Source organism: Rattus norvegicus, chromosome X, assembly GCF_036323735.1.
Source record: "Rattus norvegicus strain BN/NHsdMcwi chromosome X, GRCr8, whole genome shotgun sequence".
Lineage (NCBI taxonomy): Eukaryota > Metazoa > Chordata > Mammalia > Rodentia > Muridae > Rattus > Rattus norvegicus.
In genome coordinates, this window is record NC_086039.1 from 111,278,771 (window position 1) to 111,304,378 (window position 25,608).

General features: G+C 37.7%; 1 protein-coding gene across 1 annotated transcript in view; it reads right to left on the reverse strand.

Moving 5' to 3' along the window:
- Nucleotides 1-25,608, reverse strand: part of Ammecr1 (AMMECR nuclear protein 1) — a 105,308-nt gene that overhangs the window by 15,979 nt on the left and 63,721 nt on the right. Inside the window, 1 exon segment of the mRNA NM_001427680.1 lies at nt 4,947-5,061. Coding sequence (NP_001414609.1) covers nt 4,947-5,061 — 115 coding nt within the window.

Genomic DNA, 25,608 nt, shown 5'->3' on the forward strand with positions numbered 1-25,608 from the left:
CTGTCTACATGCAACTAGAAGTCATTTTGCTTGGTGACTTTGTGAGTCATGCTAGCCATCTGTATATGAATGGGAACTCTGTTTTCGGTTGTACATAAAGAGGATTTTTAAAAAAATGAAACCTTTATGGGGGAAAGGAGAGTGAAAAGAAGAATATTAGCTTCTAAAATATGGTGGGGGGGATAATGACAGTAGCCAATTTGTTCATCTCATCTGTTTATTCTCACGAAGGCTATTACAAAAGCGCCCTATTATTAACTGCAACCAGATACATCAGAAATGGAACTGTGAGCACTGGAGAGGGGTGCATTAGAGGTTCTTTTGAAAATGAAGTACAGCTCTCTGAGTAGCAGGAGTCCTCAAGGCTCACATACAATGACAGACGCTCTGTTATATTAGGGACAGAGAGAGACTAGAGATACAAGGTCTAGCTTTAATAGTCCAGGGACAGATTTTTGAATCATGCAAGAAGTATCATGCTGGCCAGCTCCATTAAGCATGGGATAATTCTATGTAAGGGTGATATGCTAAAATTGAACCCCCAGAAAAGCTATCTTCAAAGTCAGATAAAGAAGAAAAAGTCTTCTAGTTCATGCAACTGCCATTAACTTATCTAAATGTGATCTAAGCATTTACTTTAGGATACATTAGAAAACATCTGTTCTTCATGCCATGAAATGATATTCCCTCTAAGTAAAAGATGCTTGATTATAATTTAGAAAATATTTTGACTCCTGTCAGCGATGTGGTACATTAGATTCCAACAAAATCAATGGTAGCATGCATGCCAACCAAGTGCTCCAAACACAAAGCCTGCTCTTTAGAATATCCTGAAAATGAGCAGCTGAGCTGACTCTACCTAGAACCAACCCATCACACTCTGCTGATTGGCATTTGTCTTACATCCTTTCATATTGTTTCAAGAAGAAACATGACTCTCAAACAGTGCAACTACACTACGTGCAGGCTGTGTGTCATTTTGGAAGGTTCCAACATGCTACATGAGGTTTGCTTTCTTTCTAAAGTGCTATATCTGTCAATCATCCTGTCATTTAGAATTAGCATAACGCTGTCAGTGGAAGAACACAGAACAGTGGTGGTGATAAGTTTTTATGTTCAAACACAAAGGAGATTGTGTTGGAATTCTCCCTGGGGGAATAATTTTCCTCATTGAACAATCATTTCAGCTTTGCAGGTGGATGATGACAACATATCAGTTAATGAATATTTTCCCCAAATTACTCACTTTTCATACCTTTAAATGATCCCTCTAATTAGGGATTCTGCTGAAGTAGAATGTCACATATCATCAGTGGCCTTATTCCAACTTCTGCTTATAACAAATGTACTCTTATTTTTTCTTTAAAATCATTAATAATTTTGTTTTCCCCTATGACATAAGCACATGCAGTACTCTGCGTTTTATGTTAAAACTAAATACAGAAAATAGGGTATTTTATTCAGGGAAAAGAGATCTAATTATTTGATAATGTAAAATTTCTCAAAGAGAAGCTTATAGCTTTCATAATATTGTCTAACTTTTACAAATGAAAGATCTAAAATATCTAATTAACTAATATATAAAGATAAGCCATTTTTTACATAATAATCACATACAACTAAGCATGCAAATGTATTGATTGATAGACAAAGAATGTAAAGAAATGCAGTTTCGAATACCCAACTGCAATGACAGAAGTATATAGTTGTGGTACAGATATAATGGTTTCTAACCTTTTTCAGTCTACATCTGCTTTAATCTGTGCCTGTAGAGGCCATAGATGCTACTATGGTCCTGACTGTTTTCAGAAACTAAATGGTGAGATTGTGGGGGGATTTATGTTTCTTTTTTATACTTTAAAGTCAAGTTTTCTGCAATAAGTCAATATTGCTAAGAATTCTCTCTCTCTCTCTCTCTCTCTCTCTCTCTCTCTCTCTCTCTCTCTCTGTGTGTGTGTGTGTGTGTGTGTGTGTGTGTGTGTGTGAGTGTGCATTTGTAAAATTTAATCACCACTAATTCTAGAACTTCACCACTGCAAATGGAAATGCTATACCCAATAAAGAGTCACTTCCCAATCAGGAATTTTCCAAATTCTGACAACCATTCATCCATTAATCTTCCTAGAGATTTGTCTATTCTATATACATAGCATGGGTTATGTATAGCTATAGCATGGGTTATGGCTAATATGGATATAGCTATTGATAAACAGTTGGGTTTTCAGTTTGTGATTAATGTGAAACGTACTGCCATGAAAATTATTGTTTAAGTTTTTGTTTCAATATCGGCCTTGAATTAATTTGGGCATATATCTAGAAGTGGAACTATATCAGTTTATAAATAAAAATACTTTAATTTCCATTCTAACACCCTGTTTAAAGTACAAATGGTTTTCATAAATTATGAAAGGCAACCTTTAGAAGATCTAGACTATCCTTCCTAAGAGAACAGTATTCCATTTTCAACTACAACAGTACATGTAAATCTAAATGCAATTGTTACTCTTGGAGACTATATCTCTTGTGAGTTTCCAGTGTCTTGTTTGAAACATTGATGAAATAACAGAGACAGTCTATTCCTCCTAGCACAACCATTCTAGCAGTGTGTAATTCATTTTCAAATGCTGATATACTAAAAGTACAAAGCCATGTGTGTTGTTCTAAATCAACAAGAGAAGGTTACATAAGAAGACAAATATTGGGGGCTGGAGAGATGGCTCAGTGGTTAAGAGCACAGACTGCTCTTCCAGAGGTCCTGAGTTCAATTCCCAGCAACCACGTGGTGGCTCACAACCATCTGTAATGGGATCTGATGCCCTCTTCTTGTGTGTCTGAAGATAGCTACAGTGTACTCATAAATAATTTTAAAAAAAATTCTTAAGAAAATAAGACAAATATTTATATTCTCAAACACCAAGTTTAAAGAATATAGAATCTTGTAGAAATTCAATGTTACAGATAGTCAGCACAAAAGATAAATGGCACTGGACAGAGTACACAGTATTAATATTTCAGTTGCTGTACTTCCCATTCACCCAGTAGAAAACAGATACATTTTGTGAACATCAAAGCCACATAGCAAGATGACCTGTCACTGCTGAGAAGCTTGATGTGAACGCAAAGGTGCTTACTCTTACCTACTTATCACTTGTTGGGGATCTCAACATGCATGTATGGATAAGACATATTAATGTGTTCACTCATGCTAACACTGTTATTTTCAACACGGTAGCTGCAGTAAGGGTAAAAGTGCTTCTTTAGCTTGTTCATTTCCACTTTTTGCTCCCCACACTACCACTATATACACTGAATTTTCTCATTTACAAAACAAAAATTAAACTGTGGCTACAGAAAAGAAAGCAACAGTCGTAAACTAGTAAAAAAAAATTAGCCATACAGACCATAGTAAATGTTCATAAATCGGGACATCAATTGGAACCATTAAGTCAAAAACAACAGCAGCAAAAACACTCATGGTGTTGTGAAGCGCACCTGGGATCCTGCTATTAGGAAGGCAGAGGGTAAGAGGATCTTGAGTTCAAGGGCAGCCTGGACAACATGGTTGAGAGTTTATCTTAAGCAAACAAACAAAAAGGTTGACAGGAGGAAAGAAGAAAAGGAGGAAAGGGGGGAGAAAGGGGACATCAAATACCATGTCAGATTTAACAAAAAATAAGGGAGGGAGTTTCAGTTCTATAAAAGGGTTGACACTTGAAATTTTCTGGTTTAAGTGTTATTAAATTATTTTGTTTCTTCTTTTACAAAGATCCTAGGATGCCTTCATTTTCTGATAATGGTACAAAAAGTCAATCAGAAAACCCAGAGGGGACACTTTCATCATCTTCTGGTGCAAAAAGCTATAAAATAGCTCTGGGGTCACAAAATAATTCAGATCAGAGATCTTCTGAGACAGATCTCCAGAATATTATTGTGTACCCATAAGTAGTGAAGTGCAATGGAGTCACCTATCTGTAGTCTCAAGAAATCAAAAAGAAACCAAAATAAAATTCAAGTCTAACTGTAAAGACAATGACCTGGTTCCAAGGCTGTCTCAGTAATAGGAATGATTCTTGGAAAAGAGCAGTTGAAGGAAAAGCTCTTGTAAAAGTACAGTAATTCTGTTTATAAGTGGAGTGCGAGAGGATGCTATATTTATCAACGTATTTCCCTTGAATCATACTTCTATCACAAGTTTCTTCATAACGTATATATACATTTCTCTCTGAACCAAGGTACAGATCCTATCTCGCCACTCTGTACATGTAGAAAGCTGTCTGGAACACAGCTGGTATTCAGAAATGCAGGCATGACCTCCACTCAGCTATTTTATCCTCCAAAGTAAATCGCCATGAGAACTTAGCGAAGTGCCCACATAGAACAGTAGAATAAAGAGATGATTAATATAGGTTTCTCTGATAACAGCAATGCATAGACATACTCTAGGAACAGTATTGGTGCTGTAATTCCAAATGTCTATATCAATGTAGACAGGGATAAACTCACATTATTTCATTCTAGTTTACTACTACTCTGCCATTGTCACAAACTGCTTTCCCCCAAGTGATCTATTATGCTGACTTTTGCTACTTCTTTCTAACATGTGTACTCTGACTGCCTAAATGTTCAGTGGCAATTACAGCACAGTGCTCTGGAATAGAATGGAAATACAGGTAGAAATAGAGTCCAGGCACTCTTTCTCACTATTTATTAACAGCCTTTATTGGGTGCTTAGGTGAGCTAGGATAAAGTGAACACTGAATTCAGTTTGGAGATTCTAACACCACTGGGTATAGTTGCCATTTAAAAAAAAGCCAATCATATCTCATTGTTCCATGGGGAGCTTTATTTCTGTGTTAGAATGGATGGAAAGCTTTATTTTATGGACCAAGCTGTTAACGTCTACTACTCAGGAGTCACCTTCATGTAAAACATGTCTATAATCTTACCTCCCAGTCCAAATAGTCACAAACATCTTCAAAGTTAGTGAGCAGAGACACCGAGCAGAAAAGCCGTGGCAGCTCATCCCTTGTCATTGGTGGAAAACGGCTGTCTTTAAGGGCACTGTTGAAGACAGCAGAGATTAAAGCCATCACTGGTTATGAAGGTTGCTAAGGTCAAATACTGACAATCATTTGAATCCGGTAAATAATTAAGAAGCAGCAGAACTGTATCAAAGGCGCACAAGTGATCATCATCAAAGGCATTTAAAAGCCCAGCGATTTTAGAAGTCAGTATTCTTCATAGAATTTGTTTACTGGCCAATCCTGTGACTACTTCAACTGTGATGAGTGAATGTTCAATCCCAGCTCCTAAAGATCATTTTCTCTATGTTTCTCCATATCATCTGTAAACGCAGAACATGCTTTAGTTTCCATCTGAGAAGAAGAAAAACTAGAGTAGTGGAAACATGCTGGAAGGCCTCTGAATCAATGATTGGAGGAGAGAATGTATACATGATCACACATAACTGTCTTTTTCCAGAGAAAATCTCATTGTAAAACACAAAAGCACTAATGTAAGTTGCAATAGCTACTGCAGATCATTAAGTAACTCAAAAAGGATGATTTTTTTTTATCCAGAAAAAAATCAAAGTAAAAGAAAATAATTATTCAAATCAGAGATTTTCAAAAACACAAGGATTGAATTCATGTGCCCTATAAAGGGCAACTGAAGATCGTATTCAAAGACTGCAACTACAGGGCTCATGTGTACAGCACAGGTCTGATTAGGAGACTGGGAGGTCATTAACCCCATCAGCGGAGTTCTGAGTTTCTGAGTACAACAACTCTGATTAGACCCTTTAATCAAGTACCACTGTGCCAAGTTCTACAGAAACCCTCGTAAAAGATAAAAATGGTTTTCTTCCAAGAGCGGAAGAGCTAAATCAATGGCACCCTCCTCAACCCCCTCTTACTGTCTCCCTGCCTGTCACACATACCATGTACTCTGTACTTTTCTAAGAAACCACTTCCTGGTCAAGCAAAACACACTTCTGATTACTTAACAGATGAATGGAACTGTCGACACAGTATCTTAGAAAACTTTTCATTGTTTCCCTCTCATAGACTGCAAACTCAGAAACATAATGAAGTCCCACCACAGCCTTCAGAAATCATTTAATTCCCTTTTAATTGACTCACAGTCAGAATCCAGTGTCCTTACACATTCTGTATTTGTAAACAGGCTCCCGTTATGTACCTTCTTCTTCCTTCCACTTTCTAGCCCTTCCTTGGCATTCTGAAACTCACTGCTTTTGTCTGTTCTGTGCATTCTGGTTTCCTCCTATCCCACTATACAAAAGAATATCATCTTAGGAAAATGTGGGGATGGTTTATATTTATACAGTATAAACGGGCATGTCATTCAAGAAGCCAAAATCAACCAAGAAAACCAGGAAATTGCAAACTCTTACTCTGGAAGCAGCATTTCACTGTTTTACAGTTTAACAACATCAATTTCCTATGGTTTGGCTCCCTTTATTTTCCTACTGACAATAAAGTTCTTAAAAAATGTTCTCAAGTTCTCATCCAAAGGCAAGTTGAAGACACACGTACGTATATTTAAGCACCGTTTACACACAAATCCTGGAATACAATGCTAACGCATGTGTAGAAGTATCCCCAGCTAATTAAAAAGCCAATCACATTTTTCAGTTTTCTCATTAAAAAGAACAAAAGGAAAAGAAGAAAACCTTTATATTTAACATCATAAATATATTTTTTGGAGTTATGGAGGGAGTTTTATTGTGATAAATTATGCATAAAACATGTTTTTACCATTTTTACATATCTATGTTTCTGCAGAATTAAGTATCCTCACGGTTTCGTGGAGCCATCACTACCACTGATCACCAGAAATTCATGGATTCCTCAACTGAAAAAACTATACCATGAAACATAACTTCCCATTCCTCTTTTCTCAAGTTCCTGTCCATATACGTATGTAGAATTAGACTTACAACAGAGTAAAAAAGATAAAAATAAATGAAATACACTGTTTGAATATCTACATCAGCTTTAACAAAGACATAATTTTTCACTTCTCTTCGGTACATGCCTACTAGTAGTACATAATGACTAGTCATTAAGGTGATTCTGTTGAGCTGGAAGGGTGGCTCAGCAGTCAAGAGGACTTGCTATTCTTCCTAGAGGAAAGGCCATGATGCTGAGCACCCACCTAGCAGCTCATAGCTATCTGGAACTCTGTTTTCCCTCCAGTTCCAGGGGAATCTGACGCCCAATTCTGAGCTGTACAGGACACAAGGCACACATGTGGTGTAAGGAAAACACTCACATAAAAGAAGAAAACATTTCAAATAAAAAGGAAATGTCTTTAACTTTGTGAGGGATTAAGAGTTCCCATAAAGACTGCATGACTGTGTGTTCCTACCTGCAACATCTAGAAGTCCCTGTTTTTAACATCCCCACCAATGCTGTTGTCATCTACTGCTTTGTTGTTTTGTAGAATACCTCTGGGCCTTCCTTAAGAGGATACTTTTTTTTTTGCCTCCAGCTCTATCTTTTTTCACTAAAAGAATGCATGTAATGAAGTCACTACACAGATAATTTCTCAATACTTTGTAGTTTGCCTTATTTCCTAAACTGACCAGCAAAAGGGTAATTCAAGGCCAATAAAATTCAACCTGTTTGAAATATTTAGTATTTTCATGTACCTAAAATGGAACAAGTTGTTCTCATGCTGTGGGGACTTGCTGCTCAGTCACTCAAGGACTGGAGAGAAAAGGGTATCTAGAACAATGAGTGAGGTAAGAACGGATGCAAATGACAGGGTGCTTTGCTATCCTAAGACTCAAGCTCAGTGCTTCAAAGCACGGCGGGAATCATCTGACTGTATCAAAACATTCAAATGGAAATTTTAGTATTCACATTTTTTCACCCATCTCCAAGCAACTTATCATTAAACTTGTGAGCAAAGAAACATCAATGGCTCTCAATGCAAATTCCTACAGAAATGCACTGGCAACGAAAGCCCAGTAAGGATTTAAGGGGGCCTAAAGAGGTAAAAACTCAGCTGTAGGTGTACCTCCAAGCTGACAGGCTGCTGTGGATAGCTGATACACACAAGGATTCAGCTTACCTCGACCAAGCTCATTTAGAATACTCCATACACACTGTGAAACCTAGGGCTCTGGAGAAGATGCTGCCATCTAAAGTTGTGCAATGACCTAGTGGACATGATCAAGCTAAGCCAAAGACAGAGGTAGTAAGGCTCTAACACGGATTTTTAAGGTTAAGTCCAAAATCCCTGCTACTATCCACATGTTAGTCTTTGCCTGTGAATACATTATACTTTCTAATTTGAATACAAAATATTTCTCTTACTTGGCACTTCTGATCTCAAACCTGTACTGCCTCAGCCTAAAAATGATACACAATCAATTCAGCTCCATTTCTTAGTAGCCAAATGGCAAATATTCCTAGACTTCTTGGCCACTAGAAATCTGCAATAAGTGATTAATACTGTCCAATGAAAACATTTTATACCCAACAAGTATCTGCCAGTTTAAATTTAAGGGTGTTTAAGAATGTGACGAGAGGATTTTCTAGTAAACTGACAATGAAATTCTCCTTGAAATGATAGGAAGCCATTCTCTAATGTTTAAACAGTACTAGGGAAAACAACCAAACATCGATGAACAAAATCAGCGGGCTGCGCCATCAATCCCATGATGGCGATGAAAGGTTTAAAACACAATCTAGTTCAAATACCAAATTCAACTGTATTCAGTTTGATGTGGCACCTTCCCACGGTCACATTTCACTTAATTGAGAAGCAACATTAACATCTGTCAAAGTTACTATCTAATGTTAAGCAGCACTTCAAAAATATGTTAAGATGGGGTTGGGGATTTAGCTCAGCGGTAGAGCGCTTGCCTAGCAAGGGCAAGGCCCTGGGTTGGGTCCCCAGCTCCGAAAAAAAAAAGAAAAAGAAAAGAAAGAATATGTTAAGAAATTGGACTTCAGCTATCAAGGAATCAAGGTTTGTGAGGGTGTCTTCTAACAATGAAATAAAACACAGCTGAAAGGAGGCACAACATTAGATATTACGAGGCTCATCCTAAATAATATTATTACTTGCAACAAGAATAACTGAAGTGCACCTGGCAAGCCATCCATTCGCTTCCTGAACCGTCGTCAGTCTGTTAATCAGGTAAGCAGTGGGAAGTTACCAAAGTGACAGGGGCTTCCTATTACTGACAGTCATTTCGTAGCACAAGTAATTAAATCCACAACTAAGCACTGCTATTCGGATAGGTAAAAGAGAAGCAAGTGAAGGGTGCATGATTTTTTTTTAATTTCTTTTTGAGAGGTTTAGACCATTAGGAAATTCCTTGTTTTGCCATGCTTAGGCATTAGGACCCTGGGAAGAGAATGCATATGAAATACCACTGCACCTCAGAAACTTAGAAAACTAGAATCCTAAACCCTCATCTGAACATTTATTTTCTCATTGTGTAGGTGTTTTAGCATTTTCCCATCGGAGAAACAACAGGACACAAAACAACATGCAAACATGTAACTATTGCTCAAACCTAAGCATACTGCCAACAAGGGAGAGGAGAGAGACCTTGACTCTGGTGAGGGCTGTAGAGGGAAAGGAAGTTTCCAACTCTATGTTGCATGTATACTGTTGCCTGGCTGCGGTTATTTCCTTAACAGTTACAAAAACAACTTACTGGCTGTTTCTCTTTTTTTTCCACATGGAGAGGTTTAATGAGAGAAGAAGAGTAGCAGAGGGGAGAAGTAAAAGAGGCTAGCCATGGACACGTGGAGGAAAGAGGTGGGGTGCGGAGAGAAGGGACAGGGAAGAAGATAAGAGCAAAGAAGAGAAGAACAAAGAGAGTGCAAGAGGCTTACTGGCTGTTTAAGAAACGTTTCTATTGGTTAATTCTGATGCCCATTTTTGTGCAGTATGATAATGAACAATTTATGAGGAATGGAGAAAAGAACACAGGGCCAGGATAAAAAGAAGGAGGGAAAGAAAAGGAAAAGAAATGAGGAAAATGTAATGGGAGGGGGGAGTATACAGGCAGGACACCTATAAAAGTATCCAGTAGAGATATATATGCAAAGGGACAAAGTAAGACAACAAGGAAGGAAGAATTATATGGGTGAGGGGACCCTTCTAGGAAATTCTGTACCGTCTGCTAGGTATTTTTTGGCTCCTGTGAACCTTCAAGAGTGCTATCATCAGAGCTGGAGAGATGGCTCAGCAGTTAAGAGCACTGACTGCTCTTTCTGAGATCCTGAGTTCAAATCCCAGCACCCATGTGGTGGCTCAGTCATCTGTAATAGGATCCGAAACCCTCTTCTGGTGTGTCTGAAGACAGCTACAGTGTACTCATATAAAATAAAATGAATAAATCTTTAAAAAAATGCCAAAGTCATAAAAAAAGAGTGGCATCACTGATTTATTGGGGCTCTTGGATTCTTAAAATGCCTACATAGTATAATCTCAAAAAATAAAATAAGAAATACTGTTGTAAAAGCCTGTGCTCTTTGAGACAGCCATAGTTGCCCATTAGAAATCTTCTCTTGGGGCCAGAGTATCATCAGACTCCGTCTCTGTATGCTTGAAACTAGAGGAACTGGTTGCAAATTTGATTTAGTGGAGTGAGATGAAAATTGCCAAATATATGATACCTAAAAGTGCAGATGGCAAACTGTGCACATGGCAGATGCACCTCATTTCTTCTATGTGACGACGTTTGCATAATGCTTTCTCTGCGGACTTTCTGGATTACTCTACTCTGGTTTTGGAAACAAACAACATGAAATCATTTTTTAAATTTTACCTTTTTTTTTTGATGAAAGTCTTCAAAATATATCCTACCAGAGCAAATGGTATTTTTCTTCACTGTATGAGTCAGGTCCATCTTTAAGACTCAGTATGAGTTTGAGTCATTCATTACTACACACGGTAAGAACAGTACTCCCATCTCATTCGAAAGGGAAGACTATGTGGGCTTGGGACTATGATATGGCCATGAACAATTTCCATTTTGGCAAAATTGAAAATGAGATTATTTCTGATTTCAAGTGACTGCAATATAATAATGAGCTGATGCTGACTAGAACCTTCCATGGAGCTCACCCTCATTTAAGTGAGGGCACTATGGCATAACTTTTGTTGTGAGCGCTCCATTGCTGTTGTTGTTTTGGTTGGTTTGTTTGGTTTGGTTTTGAGACAGGGTTCCTAGCTATCCTGGAACTCACTATGTAGACAGGGCTGGCTTTGAGTTTAAAAGGCCCATGTGCCTCCACCTAGGATTAAAGGTGTGGTAGGATTGAAGGCATTTATCACCACACCCAATTTGTGAAATTTCTTGAGACAAGGTCTTACTATGCAGCTCAGGCTGGCTACCAATTCACAATATTCCTGCTTGAGCCTTCCAAATGCTGGGATAACAGGCAAGCACCTTCACACTGGTATCTCAATGAATTACTTCTTAAAATACTTAGAATTTTAAAACTTTGTTTATATCCCAGGCTGAATATTTGCAGTCATTGGAGGCATATCTTAATAGTGGAATCACCAGACAGAGCACCTAAAATGCAAAACTGAAGTTGTAGTTAACAGATAAGAAATATTTTATAGCTGTATAGAATTGAATTTATCAACACGGTCCTGGAATGAGAAATCCTTGCATGTAGATATTGGCTTCACTGCATACTAACTATATGATGTCTTAATCTGTGAAATTTCATTTATAAAATGAAGATAATAATGGTACCTCTGCACTCCTTCTCACAAATAATAATAGTAACTGCTTACTGAGTATCTTGAAAATGAAACAAAGGCCCTTCAAAGATACTTGTTAAAATCGTTCCATAGTGTGACTAGAAGATCAAGCTCAGTCCTCTAGCTCCCTTCCTTTCATCAGAACAGTCCCTGGTCTCACAGTGCTACTATGCTAATGAAAATAAGTAAATAAGAACTGCAGAATAAATAATAAAACATTTAACCACAACTACAGAAGTGACTTGCATACACTGGATGCTTAGTAAGTAGTGCCCGTTGAGCACTCTGATAGTGAGTATATTTGCTGTTTTCACCCAGGGACTGGTTTGGTAAAAGGAAGGGAGCTACAGGACTAAGCTTGGCCCTTCAGCCCCACCATGGGACGATTTGAACAAGCATCTTTTAAAAAAAATCTTTGTTTCACTTTCTTTCTTTTTCAAAGTTATCTATAAAGCATTTAAGGTCTGTTGTTTATGAGAGGGAAAACCGAGGTTATTAATAGTAATGGTTGACCATCCTACTGGGGAAACCTAAAGTCCAAAATGCTCCAAAATACAAAACTTTTTGAGTACCAAAAGAAGACTCAAAATGTTTTGGATTTTAGAGCATTTCAGATTTCAGAATCAGATTAGGTATGGCAAATACCCCAACACTGAAAAACCATCTGACATCTGAAGCACTTCTGGTCCTAAGCACTTCACATAAAGGATGTTCAGCTTGCAATAAGTCCATTACTAAATAACACATGGACAAATGTAAAACGCTTGTTAAAATAATAAATTATAAAATGCCAAGAGGAATGGTCAGATTAGGTTATTTCCTTTTTGGGGGAAGATCTAACTACTGCTTTGTTCGTTGCCAATTGACCTAGGATTGTAGGTAACTTTACAGAAAGGAACATATTTTACCAAGTAAGGTGTTGGCTTCTTCAATAATTACATCAACACAGAAGAATGCAGTCATATAATATCTAATATTTTCTTGGGTTTCCTGAGCTAGATTTTCTCTAACTCTCTAGGGCAAGTTTTACTTCTGTACAAGAGATGTTATCAAGCAATTTAGTTTACACAATGAAACCCATTTTATACAATTAACATACACTAATATAAAGAAACAGGGTTCATGAGATTATAATCACGGTGTATTATTTTCTATCCTAGTGGTTACATTCTAACGAGATGATCAGAAGGAAAAAGACAGCTCCCTACAGAGCCATGGGATATTGGGTGGCGGGGTGGGGGATGAAGAGGTGAGGGGCAAAGTCAGAGACTGAAAGAGGCAGAGAGAGAGAGGCATGCAGGGGTGGAGGAGGAATCAGAGACCACAAAGGCAGCAGCTTTCTTCCTTTCCAAACCATGTGGGTTGAACACTTCTGTCAGAAAGAAAAGCTGTGTCCACATGCCAGTCCTCTCACTCATTCTGTTACAGAAACCTTGGGCCATGTCAGTTTTGCTTAGGTGGCTTTATCTAGCTTTGGGTGAACTTGTTGAACAGCTTATAAAGATTGCTACAAAGAAACTGCAAGTTGAAAGAATCGACTTAAGCAGCCATGTGTAAACTGAAATACATTGGAGTGTGCTAAATGTCAATGAAACAATGGGCTCCATGACCACAGCACACCAAATAATGAGTCAGAATGCTGTCCTCAGAGCTCCTCAGTTAATGTTAGGGAATCCCTCCAATGTGCGTAAAAGTACCAAGTCAATCCAAATACCAACTATATACCCAAATATATAGTAGGGCTTATGTATTTTCACATAGTCTAGATAAAATAATCCTGGAAAGAATTTCTAATACTTTCTTCCCACTTGGGCACATCCCTCTCTGGAGCTGCTAACCAACTCTTCCTATCAAGTTCTAGAAGACTAGTCTTAATCTACTTAGGCACGATACTTTGAGCAAAAGTAGTTTTAGTCACTAAAGAACCAAATTTATTGAGCACTTACTATGAGCCATGTATTATGCATGGACTCTTCTGTTTAGTCCTCAAAACAATACCATTATATATGTGATGAAAATAAAGCTGAGATTGAGCAACTTGTGTATGGTCACAAAAGGTGAGAAAACTTACTATCTGAAGTTGACAATGCCCACTTCAAAAGTCTGGTGTCTATTGACTGTGTCATATCCCAGAATATAGCCAATGACCATAAGTACACATATATTCGGTCAGTTTCAAGAGTTCCCTCTTAATGGAGGCTTCCTTTTAGGGAGTTTACTTAGAAGCTTTAAGTATGAGCCATCTCCAGGCTGCCGCAGTGAAAGTACTTGCTTCTTGCCCTTCTCTTCTCCCATTTTGATCTTAGTGATTCAGAGCTGTTGCCATTGAAAAACATCTGTTTTGTCTAAATTTAATAAGTCTTATTAGTGGGATTCTAAGCATTCCCTTATTCTGAATACTTTCCACAGCTTGAAATTTAATCTGCTGGAAGTCATAATAAAATTACCAAAGTACTAGGATTTGGACATATCTAGGCTGGTGGGCCTGTTTCTGATTTTTATCTGATTTTTTGGACCTGAATAAGTTGTCTCATATCTGCCACAAATGTTGTACTATTTTTCTTCCCCCCTTTCCATGACAATCAAATCTTTAATTTGAATTTCATAAACTATAAGACATGTGTTATTCCTCTAACTTGTGTGCCCTGTTAGAGCCATCCAGTCTTACCTACTGACTTACTGTCCTTTCTAACATTATTGTCAGTCCTTTATGCTAGGGCTGGTGACAGAGGACATGATGGTTCATATTGTGTGGTTTGTTGACAATTTTTCTACTTGTCATTGGCAGAGGATTAAAGGTAACTAAGAGAAGTAAAGCTAACCAAAGAGATCTGATACAAAGTGAGCTTGTATGTTCTATGATAACTAAGAAAGAAAGCGATAGAAGGAAGTGAACTCTCCCTACTTCATCACGGTTTTTCTGATCTTTAGTCTTCTCCCACTGGGCCTTTCTAGATGGTTTCCTCTCTTGTTTACCTTACTAAGATAAGGAAGAAATCATAGTAATATGCTAGAAGGAAGACATAAAAGAAAATATTAGCTCTGGGAGATGAGGTGACTATCAAACAAAGGTACACAGAGGCCACCTAGAACATTACACATGACAGTGAATACAGGTGCAAGAGGCACCTGGGAGGCGGCCTTGCGTTTCTACATTTTTTAAAACTGGGTCAAGATGACCTTTACCCTTCTGAACAGGTTTTCACGTTCTAGTTCATCCTTTCTGGAAATGGGTAACAGCGACAGAGAAAAGTGAGTCTACTTCTCCATAGGGATTTTCGAGAAACCAGGAATGAGCAGAGAGGGGATTGGGAAGAAAAGCAGCAGACGTACCTCATCCCTACAGCCTCCCTGCCTAACCATCTAATGTTAGGTTGTGTCTACTACACAGTTCATCTGTACTTTTTACATATCTATTTGTCTACAATATGTATAAGTACAGGTGACTTCCTAAGACCACTGTAATTTGTTATCCATTCATTTATACTGAACTATTTTCATGATGATCCTTACGTGGTGTCTTTGGGGAGAACATTTCCATTTCCCATGGTATTTCCCTGTTTGGCAAGTACATTTACCTCTTTTATCATGGCTGAATCTCAAAGCAGCCTCATGAAGTAGACAAAGTGAATAATACAGTCTCTTAGAAACTATAAGAGGTCCTCCGAGAGCAAATCCCCTGTAATCATGGGTTCAACCAAGGAGCACTGCTGAAAATCCTTAGAGAATATGTACTCTTCAAGGACAGCTGACTCCATGTATCCGGAGTTACTTAGCTACCTGGCATCAGGACCAAGAATGCCACATCTTCTGACCTCCTCCTGTTTCCACCGAACATTCCATTATTCTGCCACTTGATCAGCTCCATCCTGATCCAATAACACTTCATAGCACATGTTTAAGAAGCAAAGCAGAAACAGTGAGTTACTGCTCAGCGTAACTCAACAGTGTTGGGCGGCTGGCACTTGTCAGCCCACTAAGGCCAAGAACAACCAGGAATCTGAATAGATAAGGGCATGAAAGCAGCCTTCCTGCATTTCTTACCAAGTCCTTCTTGGTCTCCTGTTCTTAAATACAGTCTGATATAGTAAGGCTCTCTCTCCTGCTCATACAGTACTTAATACCGTCTTTTACAGTGAAGTTCTCTCCCTCCTGCTTTTCTTATTCTGCAGTCTAGCTATTCTGAGCATCCTTTCTCCTTAATTACTTAGTTACATAAAGGATCACTCAACAGCAAAAGTTATATATTTTTAAAATAAGATATTTAATTCCCTTTTATTAAAGTCTAACAACTAGGAATATTGTCCCCATGGTAAAAAGCTGCTGTATGTTCTGATTATGTGTGTACAAATATGTCAGACCATAAGCTGGTCAGCGCAAGACAACCTCAGTGCTCATTTCAGGTAAACAGTACAATGCCACATGCAGATTTAGTACATGGAGACATGTGTGGTATTTGATGTACTAGGATGCTCTTGGACTTTAATCTACCCTACCCCCCCTCCTAAACTAGACCAGATTTTACTTTACTCTTTCCAATGTTGAGTCTGACCTTGATAAATAGAAAAGGACATAATTTAACTGTTTCTTATTTGGTTGTAAAGAAATCTAATTTTCAAAGGCAAACAAAATTTTCACCAGTATAGCTTTCCATTCTTCTACCATCAAAAATGAAATAACTCAATGAAAAGGGTCTCCTCGAGAAAAGCACATGGGGTAATAAACTGCATTGGAGAAGCTTCATAATATGCAGCTAAAATAGCAGTTGCTAATTGCTGACTATGATGAACATTAGTAAAAAAAAAACCACAAGTGATTCTGAAAGGGCTGACAGCATCATTTGGGGATGAAGATGCAATAGATAACAGCCATGCAACGTAAATCATAGTCACATGACAGTAGTAGTATCATCCATGGGAGCAGAACTTGCCTGAACAGGTAGCAGCTGTAATGCCTCTGGGCAGCAGGGAATATCGAAGAACACGACTTATTTTAGCAGATATTCATGAGTGCCTGCTACCAGGAGAGCACAAGAATATACCCATGGTCATTCAGTGTTCTACTCTTTTTTGTGGAACACCTTGCTTCACAGAAGTTTTACTACACTTCAGTAACATGACTAGACTTCATAAGTGCTACCCATAACACCTAATGCCAAATATAAATCTTGTAAACTAAGTTACTACTGAGATATTAAAATAATAAAAAAGAAACAGAATGATACTTAAACTCAAGGTCTTACGACATCATAACTTTAATGGATACTAATCTCTCTACAGAGATATCTAGTAGGCTAGACAAACCTCTAGAAGAACACAAATTTAAAAGGGGTTCTGACTATTTTGTATCCATGTATATATTATAATTCAATTACATTCAAGGTGAATAGCTATTATTTTTGTTCATTTCTGTACATCTACTATATAATGTAGAGTAGCTGGTAAGTAGGTCTTTAATAAATAAAATAAAAATATAGAAAGCCTCATTTAATACATTTATTGGTAATATAAGAAGCATTAAAAGAATTCTGCTACATATACTTTATTAAATGGTTAATGTTCCCTTAAATTCTTTTATACCTATATTTTATGCATATCTTTTATTGCTCAGCTTAAAAACTATGCCATCAATATGTGCCTTCCTTTCTTTACAGCCCTTAAATTATATTCATTTAGTAAGTAGCAACTGGTCTTTCCAGTTTTTATTTAGATTACTGTGCAAGTGCTAATGTTTGGCAAGATTTTTTTTATCTGAAACTCACATACTGCTATAAATAGATAATAATATTCCATGATAGAATCCTAGAGTAGCTTTGATCTCACAACCCTTTTCCCCTTGAGGAAAACATCGCATCCTGACGGAGCTCAACAGCATCTCATGTTTATGCTGTTATTATTGCCATCTTGTTGTAGCATGAAACATATAGGGGCCCATATTACTAAGCTATTTTATGCTTTTCACACCATCTTATAAAGAGACATATTATAAACTGGATGAATCACAAGACATCAAAAGTAGACATTGATGATAAAAGAAACATAATACTCTCCTTAAGTGAACACATACCTGGAGGAAATCAGCTATCAATATTTCTCTTTCTCTCTCTCTCTCTCTCTCTCTCTCTCTCTCTCTCTCTCTCTCTCACACACACACACACACACACACACACAGCCTGTGGCCACTTCCTGTCCTCTGTTAGGTTTCATGTTAGTAAGTGTCCAATGTCCAAAGAGAAAACCTCTGGCCTCCTCTTTTGTGAGGAGAGGTGCAGTGTGTGTGGAGAAGTGGATCTGGGGGAAAAGAGGAGGTAGAAAAGACAGACGGGGGGGGGGGCATACAGAAAGGAGGAAGGGGAAAACTGTGGACAGGCTGTAATATATGAAAGAAGAATTTTAAATGAATGAATGAATGAATGACAAAGGGAAGCCAGGAGGATTGTCTCATAGGAAAGTGGATTCTCTGGAAGACATATGGAACAGTGCACACTGGGCAGGGCTGTCGAATGTTTGTCTACTTGGAAGGTCCTAGACACATGAGGCTCAGAGGGGTTAAAGTACTGGCATACACTGGCATGCACTCTATCAATCACATTAGACTTTAAAATTCCAAGGTCTGCTTTGCACCTCATTTTCCTCCGCCACTGCCTTATCCTCTTTGTAGCACTGTGAAATAAAAAGCCACTTCTTAAGACTTTGGTAAACAACATTAAGGAAACTGAGTGAATATTTTCTGTGGACTTAACTTTCCTGGAAATAATTATCAATGATGGAAAACAAACTCTCCAAACAGAATAAAGGCTCATTAATTTAAACTCTGCTATTTCAAAAAATTGGCCTAATTCAAACAGACCTTGGCTGAAGGTTTTCTTTAGCAAGTCTGGAAAATAAGGATCTGCTAAGCAAATCAAGTCTGTAATTAAGGTTGTAAGGGAAATAAAAAACTTGGTCAAAGAGAACAAATTATTTTTCTGACTTTACTTATCAACAAGGAGTATAACATCCTAATTACAAATCTACTGTGTCAGGTAAAGTGTCAGTATAGTGAACTTTCACTATAACACAACCTATTTTGATAATCTGTGTCACTGAACCAAGTACAATTAATTTTAAAATAAATATTTCATTCATTTTTATTGATTATTCTGGTCTTCCTGTGACTGCTTATGTGAGCTCATGGGAGCTCTTACTCACATGGTGGGATTACTAGCCACTTGCCTACTATGACAATGGCCACTAAATGTATGGTTTACAGTAAGTTACTAATAACTAAAACAAAATAAAAAACAAAATCCGCGCTGAGCTCGACCACTTGCTCAGTATCTGACCCAATTAAGTTTAGTATGTGAGCTAGCTCTAGCCATAAAAGAGGGAGAAAGGGGCCAAGAAAGGCTTATATTATTGAAGTTAGAGACCTACACACCTAACACAACAAAATAATAAAGCTACAACAACTAATAAAATCTTTTGAAACACTGTACATTAAGTATTAAACATCTAGTCATTGTGAAAGAAATACCAGGTAAAAATCCAACAAAGTATCATCACTGTGCAAAGGAAGCATTTCCTGGAAGTTGTTGCTCCTCGACATCTACACTGGTTCTCACTTCACGAGCACAGGGCAGTCTTCCAGCTTGCTACAAACCATTCCCTCTGCAAGCATGGCTCACTGCCTAGGAAGCTCTGCTACCTTGTCAAATATCTACATCTGGCCACTCTAACTCTGTTGCTAGCTCCTGGATTTATACAGGTTTCCTTAAAGCACAAGACATACTAAAGTAGCACACCATGGATTTCTACTAGTTTTGCTTGGTTGGCCAGGATAAGATGCCTTCTTTTCATATATAGAATTGTAAACCACAGTGATTAAAAAAAAAGGCAACAAGATGTCCTGTTTCTATGGAAACCTTGAAAACACCAGAACCACCAAATGTGTTTGCTTAAGAAAATTCGGGACACTTAAATTGATAGGTAGCCTTTCAAAGGCCTATATAGGAATACTGGATAAAATAATCACAGGTCAATGTTCCAACAAAAGTAAAATGCTAACCAGTACATTTTATACAGGGGAAAAGTCAAAATGGTTTAGGCAGGAGAGCCACAAAGAGTCTGTGTTTTAAATGGAAGCATGCATGTTTATGTTTTGAGTTAATGGTTCAGGTCAGCTCTGTATTATCAGTCGAAAAATCATGTTCCACAAAATAGCATATGCTTGGGACCTTTGAAAGGAGAATTTTCTCAGGACAATGTTTCTAAGATAGCCAATGTGCATGGCGCACAAACAAGCTAATGAGTTGTTCCATTTGGGGATTGCTTTTCTATGGAGTCCTATCAAAATCAGCAAAACTAAATAGAGACTACACATAAATATTAAAATAAACATAGCTATAAAATAATTCCGGCACTTGTCTGAAGTTGTTTTACTATTCAGTGCTAATCAATTATAACAGATCAGCATTAAATGAAATAATCTGTTACTTGGAAATGCTTCTGTTTCAACAGTGTATATAGCGTGCACGCACGCACACGCACGCACACACACACACACACACACACACACACACACACACACACAAACATACACATCCTCTCTTTTAGCTTAACCTCAGGAATTTCCCCCTTAGAATACGTGTCAACATCTGCACCTAATGAGTCATCTAAACTTTTTTTGTGAAACCAAATATTCATTTGTCTTATATGAACATTATTCAAAACTTAGTGACCCAAGGTGACTGCTGGAAATGTTTTCTTTGTTAATGTATATTAGTGCAATGAACAGGAAACTCTCATCTTCCTCCCAAGAGGAAAGTCAAAGTCAAGGCTACCATGAATGCCCAATTCTTTGGACAGAATTTTACTCCATCTAAAAGTTTCATAGTTAGGACACCATTCAGCTACAAAACAGAACCACATCTTATAAATTGGAATCATATTCACAAAAAACATCTGGAAAGTTCCCCAAGAGAGAACAGATTACTCAACAGTATTGCTAAATAGGTAGAGAAGAAGACAGAGACCTCTAGTATAACACTCAAACTTTAGTTCCCATTGTACTACTCAAAGGATGTGTTGTTTACCTTTAAGGAAACCTAGGATCTATTTTAATTCCGTCTCAAAACTCAGACATACTGAAATAATAAGTACAGATATTAAATTACATAACAACCACTCAGTGTTTACAAACATTTATTTCCTTGCATACTTCTCATCTAAAGATGTATTTTTGGGTAGAAATATTTTTTCAGGGTTCTGCTGTATTTTAACAAATGTCAGGGGTTGGGGATTTAGCTCAGTGGTAAAGCACTTGTCTAGCAAGCGCAAGGCCCTGGGTTCGGTCCCCAGCTCCGGGGGGGAAAAAAGACAAAACAAAACAAACAAACAAACAAACAAACAAACAAAAAAAAACCAAAACCAAATGTCATAACATGGGAGGTCAGAGAACAACTTTGTGGAACGTTTTCTCTCCTTTCACCTTTACACTGGTTCTGGACATCAACCTTGAGTTGTCAGGTTTGGATGGCAATGATTCTACCCAATAGGCCATCTCATCAAAAATTGACACAAATCTACAATACCTTCTAATGTCAAAGCAATTTTCTTAAGCTATCTTTCACCCCCCAATTTAAGCATTATTTTTTATTTGTGTGTATATGTTTTACTATTCAGTGCTAATCAATTACAACAGATCAGCATTAAATGAAATAATCTGTTACTTGGAAATGCTTCTGTTTCAACAGTGTATATAGTGTGCACGCACGCACACGCACGCACACACACACACACACACATCCTCTCTTTTCAAAAATAATTTTGTCTATAACTGAGAAACTAATTACATTTTAAATTACATTTTAAAGATTATAATACATTATTTGCCCCTTCCCTTTCTTTCCAAACGTGCTCATATACTCCTGCTTGCTCTCTTCCAAACTCACAGGTTCTCCTTTCATTAATTATTGTTACATACATGTATATAACCTGCTCAGTCTATATAATGTTACTCATATGTATTTTTTTCAGAGTTGATCATTTGCTACTGAATAATTAATTGATATTAAGAGACTAATACTTAATTTTTTAAAAAAAATCCCAGATATATAAAAAATAAATGCTGAGGGCTGAGAGATGGCTCAGCAGTTTACAGTACTTGCTACTCAGTTAGATGACCTGAGTTCAGTACCAGCACTGGCTACAGGAGGCTCACAACTGTCTATAATGCCAACTCCAGAGGGTCTAACACCTTCCTTTGGACTTATGAGCATCTGCACATATACATAAACACACATATACACACAAATAAAAAATAATGCTTAAATTGGGGGGGGGTGAAAGATAGCTTAAGAAAATTGCTTTGACATTAGATGGTATTGCAGATTTGTGTCATTGTGCCCATCTTTGTTACTAATATCTGTCCTTTCCAAATCTTCTGAAATGTAGGTAACCAGAGTCATCCCAGATAACCTTGTGCTTCTGTTGCCATCTTCCAAGGGCAGCTGTGCCTTTACAGTCTCTCACTGTATCTCCCTGTCCTACCAGAGGCTGAGCCGTGTGTGCAGCTTTTCTTACAATTCTTCCGAAATAACACATACTGTACCTTCTTAAACGTAGTGCAAGGTGTGTTTTAGATATAGAACGCATATCTATAATTTCCCCACCATATCTATCACATCCTCATCCTTGAATGTTGAAATTGAATCTTAAAATGTCCAAAGAGATTCAACTTTAAAGTCCAATCTTTTAAACTGCCAATCTACTGAGCCTCAACTAATTCTTCCCACTTTTGGTGACACTGTATTGCCACCTAATGTGGCCATTTTTTACATTCTTAATCACAGATCTTTTGTATACACTTAAGTATCTCTTATAAAACTATAAGCTCTTTGAAGGTAGATGTGCCCTAATGGTCAGCATTAGTGCTGTGTATTACTTAGTACAGTGACTTTTCCCTGAATTAAGTATTCAATAACCATTAAACTGAAATGAATCAAACCTTAATTCAGCCTGATGTGATTAAGAAGCAAAACCATGAGGATTTATGAAAAATCCTATCTTTATCTGCAGCTGTGTTGTTATAATTGCTGCATATTTGGAGAAAACTGAATGTATCTTTCAATCAAGCTGTAGAACTATGGTGACTATTCTGTGCTGGAATGACCATAGTAAGGAAACAAGTAGAAAGGAACTAAGCGAGAGAGCAAATACACTGCACTCCAGTAACATGACACCTGCTGCAAACTAAAGACCTTTACAGTAAATCCAGCTGTACATGTTCAACCAATAAGCCACAAAGAGCTCTTTTTTAAGGGCCCAGAATACAGAAAGGTCAATAGTAAGCATATTAATGAAAACTAACTAGGAGACATGTTTTAAGTGTGTTATTTCTGACTCGCATGCTGGTCCATCTTGTAGCTAGGTTTGGAACTTTTCCCACTGAAGTGTTCAGTAGAGCTGATCCAACTTGATTTCCAAGTCTGGCAAAATCATAACTTCCAAGTATCTGACTGCTGGCAATTGTTAAACCTAGTAAATCCATTCCCTAGAACTGCCCCTAACTCCCCAACCCCGTCCACATACTCTAACATCTTACATTCACAATTGTTTGTAACAGATGTTTTGTTAAAATTAATACTTCCCTACAGAATGCCGGGAAGAGGACATTCTCTTTACTGCATATCACCTTTATTACATCGAGTCCTCCATTTAACCTCCAAATTGTTTATTCCTCAGAGACATTTACTATGCGATATTTATTCCACAGGGAATGGGGAAGAAATTCAAGTTCAGAAAGGGGTGGCCTCCTTTTGGGAATGGATATTACCACAATTAATGACTCTAAACAGGAGCTCTTAGAGGCTGGATTTCCAAAGGACTTTTTTTTTTTTACTTGTTACATTTAATAATGAAAATGACTAAGTCCCTAGCTCAACTCTTCTTCCCTGGGAACAAAAATGATTAAGTAGAATCTTTTGTCAATTTGTTAAATTTGTTGAAGTCAAGTTTTATTTCTGAACCAACAGAACCTAAATGGCTTCATCCATTAGTAAAATTAAGTATAATTAGTTAGCCACTAATAAACGGCACAGTATGAACCCATGACCTCAGGATGCTTACTTTGTTGCTCCCAAATTGTTCTGCTATCACAGGAAGGTCATCTCTGTAAAGCCATTCTCTCGCCTACCCACTTTGCAAAACGAGGTACTATAAACAATACTTTACAGAAATGGCCATCTCTCTTTCATGAGGATTCAAAATTACACAAATAGTAGTGCTTCTATCAATAACATGTCCTCTGCAAAAACAATTCCAAAGGCTTCAGAGTACCCTTTCTTACAAATGTTTGTGAACTGTAACTGTGCTCTAATGTACACATGTACATGCACACTCTACTTACCACTTGTCTTCCAGCTCCTGCTCCTTCTCATACACCTCATGTTTAGACTATAAATAGGGGATCCCCCTGGGAACAAATTTCAAACTTGTATTTCAATTGCCAAATTTTTAGACTACTACAACTTCATCACCACAACTAGAATATCTAAATGTAGGAACTGAGTATACTGTTCTTTATTAAATGATGCCTGATACTGTTATAACACAATAAGGTTGAAGGTCTGTCATTTAAAATTGTAAGCAGAAAACAAAAAATACAGCTCCTTCTCAATTCCAATGTAAATTGCTACAAATGAGAAGAGCCCACTTTTGTAAAGTGATTCATCTTCTTATGACTTACCTTAATACATATTTTCAGATGTTTCTTTGCTTCTCACGTCTCTTATTTAGGATTACAGTTCCCAGTGCTTTCATGATCTTAATTATCTTCTAAACAGATACTTCAATATCCTGAGAGAACTGGCTCTTAATCAAACACTTATTTGGTCTATACCTAGCTCTTAGCAGTTACCAGGGGAAAGCAATGGTGAACTATCTGAACTAGGTTTTGGGAGGGGACAATCAACCTAAGTAGGGCACACAAGTAGACAAGAAATGAAGCAGTCAAGATGAAGCAAGTCACACAGAGGAAGGAACAGGAACTCTGGGAAGTTGGGGGAAATTTCTAAATGATTCCTTTGGGAAACAGAAAGGAAAATCTACAGTTTAAAAAGGACAAAGCCACAAGTATTTATCCGTTTATGTGCTTTGAAAAAGTTTAACTTTCTTTCCGGAAATCGTGAACTGAAAATAGCATATGCCTTACACAAGAACGGAATAGCAAAAACCAACTCTGACACTCAACTATTTGGCAAAATTACCACTGTACCAAGTTCTATCACCCTTTTCTCTTTCTTCTTTAGCCTATGACTTCAGGCTATAAATGGCACTTAACACTGTGGCCTGAAGTGCATACCAGTTTAGTGGTGGGGAGGAGGTGATGGGTCTGCACTGGGCCAGCATTTCCTGTGCAGCAATGAGAGGCTGGGGGAGATGCTGACAATGTAATAAGCAAGGTATTCTGGGATAGAGAATTAAGATTCCTCTTGAATCCATACACTAGGTAACAGCTTCACTGGGCAATACTAGCTATGGTGCTGTGACTCAGACAGGAGCAGATTCATGCTAGGTTCCAGAAACCTTTTAACCTGAACCCTAAATTCATGCCTCTGAAGCCTTTGTTCTTAGTCATGACTGACTGATCTGGGATTCATCAGTCACACACTGATCCACTGCTTTGAAGAAAAAGTGCTGGAATGCTGGTGTTTATGACACGTGCCACCAGGTGCTGATACTTGCTCTTATACATACAGACAGCCACATCAGCCTCAAACTCCACAGAACTGAACCTACAAGTTCAGCCTCATGAAGGCTTCAGCTGCAATCACGTTTAATATTGACATTACTCTAGGGAGCTAAC